Here is a 14,405-nt window from a genome sequence, read left to right as displayed (position 1 = left end):
GTGTGTGTCACTGTGTCTGTGTGTGTGTCTGTGTGTGTGTCACTGAGTGACACACACACAGACACACACAGACACACACAGCGACACACACAGCGACACGGAGCGATAGTGTAGCGGTTAGCGCGCTGCGCTATGAACCCGGTGACCCGAGTTCGATTCCCGCTCACGGCCAACACCAGTGACGATTATCTGAACCGGTCCTGGGCCTCCCCTAGGTCGACTCAGCCTCAAATGAGTACCTGGTGCGGTGTGTAAACATCACCACTAGGGAGACAAAGGCGGTCGGGCGTGGTGCTGGCCACCCACCCCCTCGTGTGCCGTGCTGGCCTTCATAGGTGCTCGCTAACAGCACTTGCCCCTACAGTCTGTTAAGGCTATATGGGGGATCTTTGTTGTCACTGAGTCTGTGTGTGTGTCACTGAGTCTGTGTGTGTCTGTGTGTCTGTGTGTGTGTCTGTGTGTGTGTCACTGAGTCTGTGTGTGTGTCACTGAGTCTGTGTGTGTGTACGTGTGTGTGTCTGTGTGTGTGTCACTGAGTCTGTGTGTGTCTGTGTGTGTGTCTGTGTGTGTCTGTGTGTGTGTCACTGAGTCTGTGTGTGTCTGTGTGTGTGTCACTGAGTCTGTGTGTGTCTGTGTGTGTGTCTGTGTGTGTCTGTGTGTGTGTCTGTGTGTGTGTCTGTGTGTGTGTCTGTGTGTGTGTCTGTGTGTGTGTCACCGAGTCTGTGTGTGTGTGTCTGTGTGTGTGTCACTGAGTCTGTGTGTTTGGGAAGTTGTCGTCATTGTCGCTGTCTTCGGAGGACGAGTACGGATCCAGAAACAATCTCTGCACACACACACGTACACACACACACACACGTAAACACACACACGTACACACACACACGTTCACACACACACGTACACACACACGTACACACGCACACGTACACACGCACACTAACACACACACACGTACACACACACACGTTCACACACACGTACACACACACACGTACACACACGTACACACACACACGTACACACGCACACGTACACACGCACACTAACACACACACACGTACACACACACACGTTCACACACACGTACACACACACACGTACACACACACGTACACACACACACGTACACACGTTCACACACACACGTACACACACACACGTTCACACACACACACGTACACACGCACACACGCACACGTTCACACGTACACACACACACGTACACACACACACGTACACACACACGTACACACACACGTACACACACACACGTACACACACACGTTCACACACACACGTACACACACACACGTACACACACACACGTACACACGTACATACACACACGTTCACACACACACGTACACACACGTACACACACACACATACACACACACGTACACACACACACGTACACACACACACGTACACACACACACGTTCACACACACACGTACACACACACACGTTCACACACACACACACGTGTACACACACACACACGTTCACACGCACACGTACACACGCACACGTACACATGCACACGTTCACACACACACGTACACACACACACACGCTCACACACACACACGTACACACACACACGTTCACACACACACGTACACACACACACGTACGCACACACACGTACGCACACACACGTACGCACACACACGTACGCACACACACGTACACACACACGTTCACACACACGTTCACACACACGTTCACACACACACGTACACACACACACGTACACACACACACGTTCGCACACACACGTACGCACACACACGTACACACACACGTTCACACACACACGTTCACACACACTTACACAACAACAACAACCGCCATTCGCCACTAATTGGCGGTGACGTCACCACGACGCTTGTGCCAGGCCAAGTGCACCTTGAGGCCATGTGAAGTGTCGAACGCCCGCTGACAGGAGGTCACGGGTGCCACGGGTCGACTGACCAAGATGACCGAGATGACTGGCTGATGCACCACCTGTGCCCCCTATTGTACCAACTTGCTGTGCTTTAGCCACCCGGCGCTCCGCTCATTGTTGTGAGCGTCGCTCCTCCGCCCTCCTTTGATGTTGGAGGGCGACTGCCTCCAACTGCCCAGTAGCGTCCTTCACGAGCCTCCTCCACTAAGGCCGATCATGACACCTGGTACCAGTCATCGGCAAGTCCACTCAGCTCCACGTCCTCCTGCACCACATCACTCCATCTCTTCTCTAGCCCGTGCCGCGCCCGTTTAGCCCCCTCGATCCGGCTGAACAAAAGCTGTTTAGGCATGCGGTGGCTGGGCATGCGGGCTACATGACCCAGCCAACGCAGCCTTGCCTGCCGGAGGAGCTCACCGATGGGACTTTGCCCAGATCTTTCAAGGATTTGTGAGCTCCTCATACAATCCAGCCTGGTTAAACCCAAGATGGATCGTAGGCAGGCCAGCCTAAATGTTTTCAACCGGCGAAGATGCTCCATTAGGGGGGTCCACGTTTCGCAAGCGTAGAGAAGGGAGGGAATGACCGTGGCCCAGAAGACCTGAAGCTTCGTGCGGAGCGACAGACCAGGTAGCTTCCACACAGCGTTACGCAACCGATGAAAAGATATTGCCGCTCGACTGATTCGGAGTGAGACCTCTGCTGACAAACTGGAGCCGGTCATAAGCACACTGCCCAGGTATGGGAAACTCTCCACTCTCTCCACAACTGCCCCATCACCAATTGGGAGTTGTTGGGGTGGAGTGTCCGATGGTACAAAATACCCAGGCAGGTGCTTAGTTTTGGTGGGGCTGATGGTAAGGCCCCACCTCTTAGTGGCACGCTCCAGTCTCAGCAGCAGCGTCTCCAACTCCTCTTCTGAATGAGCAGCTATTACCAAATCATCGGCATACATAACGTGGTTGACCAATAGGGAGCCATCCCTTGATCGCACCCGGGCGTCGATCAGCCTCCCATTATATCTGTACCAAATGGAAATTCCCCCAGTACAGCTATTGAAGGCGTCACGAACTACGCAGTCGAAATAGATGTTAAATAATGTGGGAGCCAGAGGACATCCCTGTCGCACCCCAAGGTGTACAGAGAAAGGCTCCGACTCCCGGCCACGTAGTTTTACCCGGGCCCGCTCACCATCATGAAGGTCCTTAATGATCGTGAGCAGAGGGTCAGGGACTCCGAAAGCATGAAGACCAACCCAGAGCCCAGGCCTACTGATGGTATCATAGGCCTTGACCAAGTCAATAAAATAGAGATGTAGGTCTTGTTGGAATTCCCTACACCTCTGCTGTAGCAGACGGACAGAAAATATGGCATCTATACAGGACCGCCCTTTCCTGAAACCGCATTGGGGTTCCGCAAGCCTCTCCTCAGCGTGCCTAGCAAGGCGATGTTGAATAATCCTTGCCAGGATCTTTCCCGGCACACTGAGGAGTGAGATGCCCCTGTAGTTGTTACAGTCTGTGCGGTCTCCCTTCTTAAAGAGGGGGACCACCAGGGCATCCTTCCAATCCTGCGGAGCCCGTCCAGCGGTCCAGACTGTTGTTATGATGTCATATAGGGCAATCTGTGCACAAGCACCACCCTCCCACAGCATTTCGCTTGGGAGATCATCTCTGCCCGGTGCCTTTCCTGGTCTCAGGCTCTGGATTGCCTTCAGTACTTCCTCAACGGATGGCACCTCAGTCAGCCACTCACAGGGGGTGACTTCTTCTTCCAATATTTGAGGCACCGAAGCCTCAGCAGGGTTATCCCCACTTTGTGCCATGATATTTTTCTGGCTGAGAGATTTTCCCTCCCCCAGGAGCTCAGAGAAATGCTCAGCAAATCTGCAAACCTGTTCCTGGGGGTCGGAGATTGGATCACCGTTTTTTCCCCTAATGATGGTAATAGGTGTGGCGCTGCAGGTTACTTTTTTGATGGAGTTAAATAGTGATTTGTGATCGCAGGCCACTGAGGCAGATTCCATCTCCTCAGCAACCCGCGACCACCACCCTTCCTTGCAGCGCCTTACGGCTCTCCGAACCTCCAAGCGAAGGCTGCGGTAAACCTCCTCATTCTCTGACGTGGGATGCTGTAGGCGATGAGAGTGGGCCTGTCGCTTTTTCTCAATTAACCTGAACACCTCCTCTGTCAGCCAGGGTTTCTGGGGAGGTCTGGACCGCCATTGCAGCTGCATGAGTCACAGTCTTAAACCTCGCCCATTTACCCTCGACATCAGGTGGAGTGGGGGACGATGCCAACCCCAGCTGCAAGCGATGATGAAATTCTCTCTTGCAACTTTCATCAGCTAACTGAGACCAGGCCACTTTTGGTTGGAATGGGATCCTGGGTGTACACCCACCACCGGAGTGGATAAATGGCAGGCGCATCTTACAGATGACTAGTCGATGGTCAGAGGGCAGATCAGCTCCACGGTAGGTCCTGGTGTCAAGGACATGGGCTCGCATCCGCTGGTCCGTCACTATGTAGTCCAGCAGATGTTCTTGCTTGGACCCGGCATGCATCCATGATGTTGTGTGGATGCGCCGATGCCGGAAGAGCGTGTTGGTAATTACAAGCCCATGGGCTGCACAAAAATCTAGCAGCCTCCTACCATTGTTATTGAGCTGATCTGGCCCATGCCTTCCAATCACTCCAGACCAGGTGCCAGCATCATGACCAACTCGGGCATTGAAGTCCCGAGTGGCCACTTTAGCCAGCACCTGTGACAGGAGGTCATAGAAAGCGTCTGACTCATCGGCTTTGCCTGCATCCCTCCACGGATGTTCGTCTTCGGTGGGGGCATAAGTAACCACGACCACCACTCCTCGCCTCCGGTTGATGGGACGGCGAGCCCAAAGTATCCTGGGGCTTACAGCTTCCCACACCTCCCACGCCCCCTTCATTCTTTTGTTCAGAAGAAGAGCCACACCCTGTTGTTTGGCAGTCTCCTGCCCCGAGTAGAGGACTGCCCACCCCTCAAGAGCCAGAACCGGTCCACCGGACCTCCTGAATGCCACAGAGATCCAGGCGGTACCGGTCCAGCTCCCGACAAAGGAGTGGCAGCCTCTCCTCCGCAGTGAGCGTTCGAACATTCCACGTGGCCAACCGCAATGGTTTTTCGTTGTTTCTGGAGGAGCCCCGAGGGTGAAGATTCAATCTCCTGGCTCCGCCAAATGGGGTTTGGCCAGGAGACGTCATAAAAGCCTGACCCCCCGGGGCCTCCGGCACAAGCTTATTAGTTACAGGTTTATGTTTAATTCGTGGTTTCGTGGTAATTAATAGAAGGTGGAGGGGTTACCAGCCCCTCGCAGCCGTCCAGAGCCCCCGTTTAGCCACTGTGGTGGTCACAGATGCCATGAGGGGAGAGGCCAATGGGCATTGGCCCTCCCCCCACAGCACTGCCCACGACAGTGTTGCCCGTCCGGCACACACGTTCACACACACGTACACACACACGTACACACACACGTACACACACACGTACACACACACACACGTACGCACACACGTACACACACGTACGCACACACGTACACACACACGTACACACACGTACACACACACACGTACGCACACACACACGTACACACACACGTACACACACACACGTACGCACACACCGACCTTTGAGCTGGACAGTGTCCGCGAACTGCGTCTTTTTTTCTCGTACCACACTCCTTGGTTGAAGACGGGGCTGTGGGTAACCACATTGACAGCACTCACCCACAGCGGCACTCACCACGCAGACACCCATAGACATCACCACACAGACACCCATAGACATCACCACACAGACACCCATAGACATCATCACCACGCAGACACCCATAGACATCACCACACAGACACCCATAGATTCACCACACAGAGACAGATGTGTCATAAATCCGCTCCGGACGATATCGTGTCTTTTGTCTGGTCTGTATTTGTTCTCCATGTACACAGCTCCCTCACACGCCGGGTTCCTTTTCCCCCGTTACTCCAGTGTGGCGTTCGCTCGCTCGCTCCCTCACACCTCTCCACCAGAGGTTGCAACCGGGTATCCGATACCCGGCTACCCGTACCCGGCCGGGTACGGGTAGCCGTTTGCGACCCTGGTGCGGCCGGGTACGGGTAGGCCGTGAGTCACTGGTGAGTAACCATTTGTCACTCATTTCGGGTAGGGTACGGGTAGGGAACGGGTACCCGTACCCAGCTGGGTACGGGTAGGGTACGGGTACGGCCGGGTACGGGTACCCGTTTACGACCCTGGTGCGGCCGGGTACGGGTGTCGGGTACGGGTAATCGGGTACAGGGGGTAAGGAATCAAAACCCGTTTGCGACCTCTGCTCTCCACACTGACCACGAGCTTGTGTCTCTCTACCCCTTACACCACGTGGCCCACGTGATGCCACCCATCCAATCAGCAGCCTCACCCCTGGAACCTTCTAGATGTTGCTGTGCAGCCCCAGGGCCACGCCTCTGGCTCGACATCCCATTGGCTGCGGGCTGAGGCCGGCAGAGCCAATCACCATCGCCCAGTTATCCCCCCCCCCCAGACACACACACACAATATGCATCTTCAAATCACACGTGTATGTTTATGTGTGTATGTATATGTGTGTGTATGTGTGTGCATGTATATGTGTGTATGTGTATGTATATGTGTGTGTATGTATATGTGTGTGTATGTGTGTGTATGTGTAGGGATTATTACGGGAGAAACGGCGGACAACAAACACAGGGGTGTTGGCACTCACATACACGGGTGGTCACACCGACGTCCGCATCCGTTATTGCCCACGCCCCCAGCCCTCGGAGGTGATCCCTATAAAAGGTGGAGACCCAAAGAGCTCGAGGCAGTTCGACACGAAGCTGACCAGTGAAGATCCAAGACTCGGAGATTAGGCCCTGGGACTCCCCGGTCTCGCCGTCCTTATAAGGGCCGAGCCGGGTAAGCCAGCGGCGCGGCCCAAAAGCTTCCAGACCGCTGCCCTTATCAGGGCAAGGCTGGTTAGCTGGTGCCGAGATCTGTGCTTGCCAGGGCCAGATCAGTCAGCCTCCCGTAGCCCAGTAGAGGAGGACTGGGGAACAGGACAGGGGGCTTAGTACTAGGGTGGGTTTCCCATAGTACGGGTGAAGGGGTCGATACCCCTTCAACTATTGTGCCTGTCCCTGGGTTAATAAACAGAGTGTGCCTCAACTTCGACATCGTCTCCTCGAACTTACTACATATGTGTGTGTATGTATATGTGTGTGTATGTGAATGGGGAGCGGTAGTGTAGCGGTTAGCGCTACGCTGCGCTATGAACCCGGCGACCCGGGTTCGATTCCCGCTCACGGCCAACACCAGTGACGATTATCTGAACCGGTCCTGGGCCTCCCGTAGGTCGACTCAGCCTGAAATGAGTACCTGGTGCGGTGTGTAAACATCGCCACTGGGGAGACAAAGGCGGTCGGGCGTGGTGCTGGCCACACACCCCCTCGTGTGCCGTGCCGGCCTTCATAGGTGCTCGCTAACAGCACTTGCCCCTACAGTCTGTTAAGGCTATACGGAGGATCTTTGTCTTGTGTATGTGTAATGGCAGGGTGACACCTGAGGGGTTACTGCGGTTATAGCTGCATGACGTAACGCCTCATCGTGAAGGGGCGCATCTTGGGTCGAAGATGAAGGGCTGAGTCAGTCGAGAAGCTGATGTCGAGGGTAAATGGGCGAGGTTTAGGACTGTGACTCACGCAGCTGCAATGGCTGCTTTGGGTATGCGGTCCAGACCTCCCCAGAGACCCTGGCTGACAGAGGAGGTGTTCAGGATAGTTGAGAAAAAGCGACAGGCCCACTCTCATCAGCTACAACATCCCACGTCGGAGAATGAGGCTTCGCTCGGAGGTTCGGAGAGGCGTGAGGCGCTGCAAGGATGGGTGGTGGTCGCGGATCACAATTTCCTATTTAACTCCATCAAAAAAGTAACCTGCAGCGCCACACCTATTACCATCATTAGGGGAAAAAACGGTAATCCAATCTCCGACCCCCAGGGAACAGGTTTGCAGATTTTTTGAGCATTTCTGTGAGGTCCTGGGGGAGGGGAAATCCCTCAGCCAGGAAAACATCATGGCACAAAGTGGGGATGCCCCTGTTGAGGCTGCGGTGCCTCAAATATTGGAAGAAGAAGTCACCCCCTGTGAGTGGCTGGCTGAGGTGCCATCTGTTGAGGAAGTACTGAAGGTGATCCAGAGTCTGAGACCAGGAAAGGCACCGGGCAGAGATGATCTCCCAAGCGAAATGCTGAGGGAGGGTGGCGTTTGTGCACAGACTGCCCTACATGACATCATAACAACAGTCTGGACCACTGGACGAGTTCCGCAGGACTGGAAGGATGCCCTGGTGACCCCCTCTTTAAGAAGGGGGACCGCACAGACTGTAACAACTACAGGGGTTTCAGGAAAGGGCAGTCCTGCACAGATGCCATATTTTCTGTCCGTCTGCTACAGCAGAGGTGTAGGGAATTCCAAAAAGACCTACATCTCTGCTTTATTGACCTGGTCAAGGCCTATGATACCATCAGTAGGACTGGGCTCTGGGTTGTTCTTCGTGCTTTCGGAGTCCCTGACCCTCTGCTCACGATCATTAAGAACCTTCATGATGGTGAGTGGGCCCGGGTAAAACTACGTGGCCGGGAGTCGGAGCCATTCCCTGTACACCTTGGGGTGCGACAGGGATGTCCTCTGGCTCCCACATTATTTAACATCTATTTTGACCACGTAGTTCGTGAAGCCTTCAATAGCTGTACCAGGGGAATTTCCATTTGGTACAGATATAATGAGAGGCTGATCGATGCCCGGGTGCGGTCAAGGGATGGCTCCCTATTGGTCAACCACGTTATGTATCCCGATGATTTGGTAATTGCTGCTCATTCAGAGGAGGAGTTGGAGACGCTGCTGCTGAAACTGGAGTGTGCCACTAAGAGGTGGGGCCTTACCATCAGCCCCACCAAAACTAAGCACTTGCCTTGGTATTTTGTACCATCGGACACTCCACCCCCACAACTCCTAATCGGTGATGGGGAAGTTGTGAAGAGAGTGGAGAGTTTCCCATACCTGGGCAGTGTGCTTATGACCGTCTCTGGTTTAACAGCAGAGGTCTCACTCCGAATCAGTCGAATGGCATGTATCTTTTAATCGGTTGCGTAACGCTATGTGGAAGCTTCAGGTCTTCTCGGCCACGGTCATTCCCTCCCTTCTCTACGCTTGCGAAACGTGCACTCCCCTAATGGAACATCTTCGCCGGTTACCCAGATCTTTCAAGGATCACAAATCCTTGAAAGATCTGGGCAAAGTCCCATCGGTGAGCACCTCCAGCAGGCAAGGCTGCGTTGGCTGGGTCATGTAGCCCGCATGGCCAGCCACCGCATGCCTAAACAGCTTTTGTTCGGCCGGAACAAGGGGGCGAAACTGGCGCGGCACGGGTTATAGAAGAGATGGAGTGATGTGGTACAGGAGGACGTGGAGCTGAGTGGACTTGCCGATGACTGGTACCAGCAGTGTCAAGATCAGCCTCTGTGAGCGACGCTCACAACAACGAGCGGAGTGCTGGGTGGCTAAAGCACAGCAAGTTGGCACAGTAGGGGGCACAGGTGGTGCATCAGCCAGTCGTCTCGGTCATCACAGTCAGTCGACCCGTGGCACCTGCTGGGTCTGCCCCGTGACCTCCTGCCAGCGGGTGTTCGACACTTCACGTGGTAGCCTCAAGGTGCACATGGCCTGGCACAAGCGTCGTGGTGACGTCACCGCCACTTAGTGGCGAATGGCGGTTGTGTGTTGTTGTTGTATATATATGTATGTGTATGTATGTGTGTGTATGTGTGTATGTGTGTATGTATGTGTGTGTATGTGTGTGTATGTATATATATGTATGTGTATGTATGTGTGTGTATGTATGTGTGTATGTATGTATATGTATGTATATATATGTGTGTGTATGTATGTGTTGTGTATGTATATATATGTGTATGTATATATATGTATAAGTGTGTGTGTACCTCTTTCTCTCCTGCTCCGTGGGGCTGCCTCGCCCCGTGAGGCTCCGCTGGCGCTTGAGGACGACGTGGGAGGAGGAGGAGGCCATCAACACCTCCTCACTGTCACCCTCCTCGTCCTCCACCTCCTCACCCTTCTCATCCTCATCCACCTCACCCTCCACCTCCTCCGCACCCTCCACCTCCTCCTCACTGTCACCCACCTCCTCGTCCTCATCATCCACCTCCTCCTCACCCTCCTCACCCTCCCCACCCTTCCCATCCACCTCCTCACCCTCCTCACCCTTCTTATCCAACTCGTCACCCTTCCCATCCTCCACCTCCTCCTCACCCTTCCCATCCTCCACCTCACTCTTATCTTCCACCTCATCTCCCTTCTCCTCCATTACCACCTCCACCTCATCTCCCTTCTCCGCCATCACCACCTCCACCTCCTTGACCTTCTCCTCCACCACCACCTCCACCTCCTTGACCTTCCCGATGAGGTCACCGCCAGCGGCCACAACATCTCCCTTCTCCTCCACCATCACCACCTCCACCTCATCGCCCTTCTCCTCCACCACCACCTCCAACCCCTTGACCTTCCCGGCGCTGTCACCACCAGCGGCCACGGCATTTCCCTTCTCCGCCATCATCACCACCTCCACCTCATCGCCCTTCTCCTCCACCACCACCTCCAACCCCTTGACCTTCCCGGTGAGGTCACCGCCGCCACCGCGACCGGCGCCGCTCAACGTAGTGGGGTCACCGCGGCGCAGCCCGGCACGGCCTCCTTGGTGTGAAGACATCCTGCAGCTGCCAACACCGACTCACACAGAGACACACAGACTCACTACACAGAGACCCACAGACTCAATACACAGAGACCCACAGACTCACTACACAGAGACTCACACAGACTCACCACACAGAAAACCCACAGACTCACTACACACAGAGACTCACACAGACTCACCACACAGAGACCCACAGACTCACTACACAGAGACCCACACAGACTCACACAGAGACCCACAGACTCACTACACAGAGACCCACACAGACTCACACAGAGACCTACAGACTCACACAGAGATCCACACAGAGACCCATAGACTCACACAGAGACCCACGGACTCACCACACAGAGACCCACAGACTCACTACACAGAGACCCACACAGACTCACACAGAGACCCATAGACTCACTACACAGAGAGACCCACAGACTCACACAGAGACCCACAGACTCACACAGAGACCCACAGACTCACCACACAGAGACCCATAGACTCACCACACAGAGACTCACAGACTCACCACACAGAGACCCACAGACTCATCACACAGAGACCCACAGACTCATCACACAGAGACCCACAGACTCACCACACAGAGACCCACAGACTCACCACACAGAGACCCACAGACTCACCACACAGAGACCCACAGACTCACCACACAGAGACCCACAGACTCACCACACAGAGACCCACAGACTCACACAGAAACCCACAGACTCACAATGTCCTCGTTGTGGGGTTGAGGTCAGACGTTCCGTGCCGCTACCTCGCGCAGGCCTCTGTGATCACGTGGGGCCTTAGCAACGCGCTTTTAGAAAAACGTAGAGCAGATAGGCGACCACGTGATGCGATCCGTATTTAGATTTCGTAGACCTGATAGGCACTGCCCATAGACTCAACACTGCACCATAGACTCAACACTGCCCATAGACTCAACACTGCACCATAGACTCAACACTGCACCATAGACTCAACACTGCACCATAGACTCAGCACTGCACCATAGACTCAACACTGCACCATAGACTCAACACTACCCATAGACTCAACACTGCACCATAGACTCAACACTGCACCATAGACTCAACACTACCCATAGACTCAGCACTGCCCATAGACTCAGCACTGCCCATAGACTCAACACTGCACCATAGACTCAGCACTGCACCATAGACTCAACACTGCCCATAGACTCAACACTGCACCATAGACTCAACACTGCCCATAGACTCAACACTGCCCATAGACTCAACACTGCACCATAGACTCAACACTGCCCATAGACTCAACACTGCACCATAGACTCAACACCCACTCACTCACTCACCCACCCACCTACTCACCCACCCACTCACCCACCCACTCACCACCCACCCACTCACCCACCCACTCACCACCCACTCACTCACTCACCACCCACTCACTCACCCTCTCACCCACTCACTCACTCACCCACTCACCCACCCACCCACTCACCCACCCACTCACCACCCACTCACTCACCCACCCACCCACCCACTCACCCACCCACCCACTCACTCACTCACCTACCCACCCACCCACTCACTCACCCACCCACTCACTCACCCACCAACCCACCCACCCACTCACTCACCCACCCACTCACCACCCACTCACTCACCCTCTCACCCACTCACTCACTCACCCACTCACCCACCCACCCACTCACCCACCCACTCACCACCCACTCACTCACCCACCCACCCACCCACTCACCCACCCACCCACTCACTCACTCACCTACCCACCCACCCACTCACCCACCCACTCACTCACCCACCAACCCACCCACCTACTCACCCATCCACCCACTCTCCCACCCACTCACCCACCCACCCACTCACTCAACCACTCACCCATTCACTCACTCACTCACTCACCCACCCACCCACTCACCCACCCACTCACCACCCACTCACTCACCCACCCACTCATTCACTCACCCACTCACCCACCCACTCACCCACCCACCCACTCACCCACCTACTCACCACCCACTCCCTCACCCACTCACTCACTCACCCACTCACCCACTCACTCACTCACCCACTCACCACCCACCCACTCACCCACCCACTCACTCACTCACCCACCCACCCACTCACCCACCTACTCACCCACCCACCCACTCACCCACCCACCCACCCACCCACCCACCTACTCACCCATCCACCCACTCACCCACCCACTCACCCACCCACCCACTCACTCAACCACTCACCCATTCACTCACTCACTCACTCACCCACCCACCCACTCACCCACCCACTCACCACCCACTCACTCACCCACCCACTCATTCACTCACCCACTCACCCACCCACTCACCCACCCACCCACTCACCCACCTACTCACCACCCACTCCCTCACCCACCCACTCACTCACCCACTCACCCACTCACTCACTCACCCACTCACCACCCACCCACTCACCCACCCACTCACTCACTCACCCACCCACCCACTCACCCACCTACTCACCCACCCACCCACTCACCCACCCACCCACTCACCCACTCACTCACTTACCCACCCACTCACCCACCCACTCACCCACCCACCCACCCACTCACTCACCCACCCACCCACCCACCCACTCACTCACTTACCCACCCACTCACCCACCCACCCACCCACTCACTCACCCACTCACCCACCCACTCACTCACCCACCCACTCACTCACCCACCCACTCACCATCCACTCACTCACCCACATCGCGTGGGATCGAGTTAATCGGCAGGCGGATCGCCAGCGCAGGTAATCGATGAATCGATTCCAGGCCGCGTCCCATATAAAAGTGCGTGGTCCGATACAGGAAGTGGGTTGAAGAGACGTCGCTTCTCGCTACAAACAACAAACACTACAAACTACTAACTACTACTCACTAATTACTAATAGCTACTACTTACCACTTACTAACTACTTACTAACTAATTACTAACTACTACTAACAAAAACAACTACCACTACTTACTAGCTACTATCACTACTTAACTACCACTACTAACTACTACTAACTACTACTACTTACTAGCTACTAACAAACAACTACCACTACTTACTACCAACTAACTAACTACTACTAACAACTCACAACTACTACCTACAACTAACCAGCTACCTAACTAGCTAACTACTATTAACTACAACTTTCTACTAGGTATCTACTAACTACTACTAACTACCACTAACTAACTACCACTAACTACCACTAACTACCACTAACTAACTACAACTTACCACTAACTAACTACCACTACTACTACCTACAATAATGAGCAGTTACAACTGCAGTGGTGCCAGTGGTGGCAATACTACCGCTGATACTACTACTAATACTACTAATACTACCGCTGATACTACTAATACTACCGCTGATACTACTACTAATACTATTAATACTACCGCTGATACTACTACTAATACTACTAATACTACCGCTGATACAATCGCTGCTGCTACGTCTACTGATACTACTACTGCTGCTGCTGCGACTGATGCTACTACTACTGCTGCTGCTAGTACTGCTGCTACTACTACGACTACTTCTACGACTACTGCTGCTGCTGCTACTGCTGCTACTACTACGACTA

General features: G+C 54.3%; 1 protein-coding gene across 3 annotated transcripts; it reads right to left on the bottom strand.

Annotated features, from left to right (window-relative positions):
• Nucleotides 1-35: 35 nt before the first annotated feature.
• LOC133362269 (uncharacterized) lies at nt 36-11,587 on the bottom strand. Of its 3 annotated transcripts, none has more exons than XM_061581192.1 (4): nt 11,509-11,587; nt 10,009-10,800; nt 5,618-5,687; nt 36-823 (listed from the first exon to the last, which is right to left on the bottom strand). In XM_061581192.1, exons 2-4 carry the CDS (start codon nt 10,791-10,793, stop codon nt 746-748), a joined length of 933 nt encoding a protein of 310 aa, XP_061437176.1. In that variant the 5' UTR covers nt 10,794-10,800; nt 11,509-11,587; the 3' UTR covers nt 36-745. The 3 variants fall into 3 exon arrangements, with proteins under 3 accessions (XP_061437176.1, XP_061437177.1, XP_061437178.1); XM_061581193.1 differs by having other exon boundaries at nt 10,009-10,813; nt 11,509-11,565; XM_061581194.1 differs by having other exon boundaries at nt 10,009-10,794; nt 11,509-11,537.
• Nucleotides 11,588-14,405: the final 2,818 nt, after the last annotated feature.

This window comes from Lethenteron reissneri, unplaced genomic scaffold, assembly GCF_015708825.2.
Source record: "Lethenteron reissneri isolate LAM-NWPU_2019-01 unplaced genomic scaffold, ASM1570882v1 scaffold_1419, whole genome shotgun sequence".
NCBI classification, from domain to species: domain Eukaryota; kingdom Metazoa; phylum Chordata; class Hyperoartia; order Petromyzontiformes; family Petromyzontidae; genus Lethenteron; species Lethenteron reissneri.
This window is presented reverse-complemented; position numbering and strand designations above follow the sequence as displayed.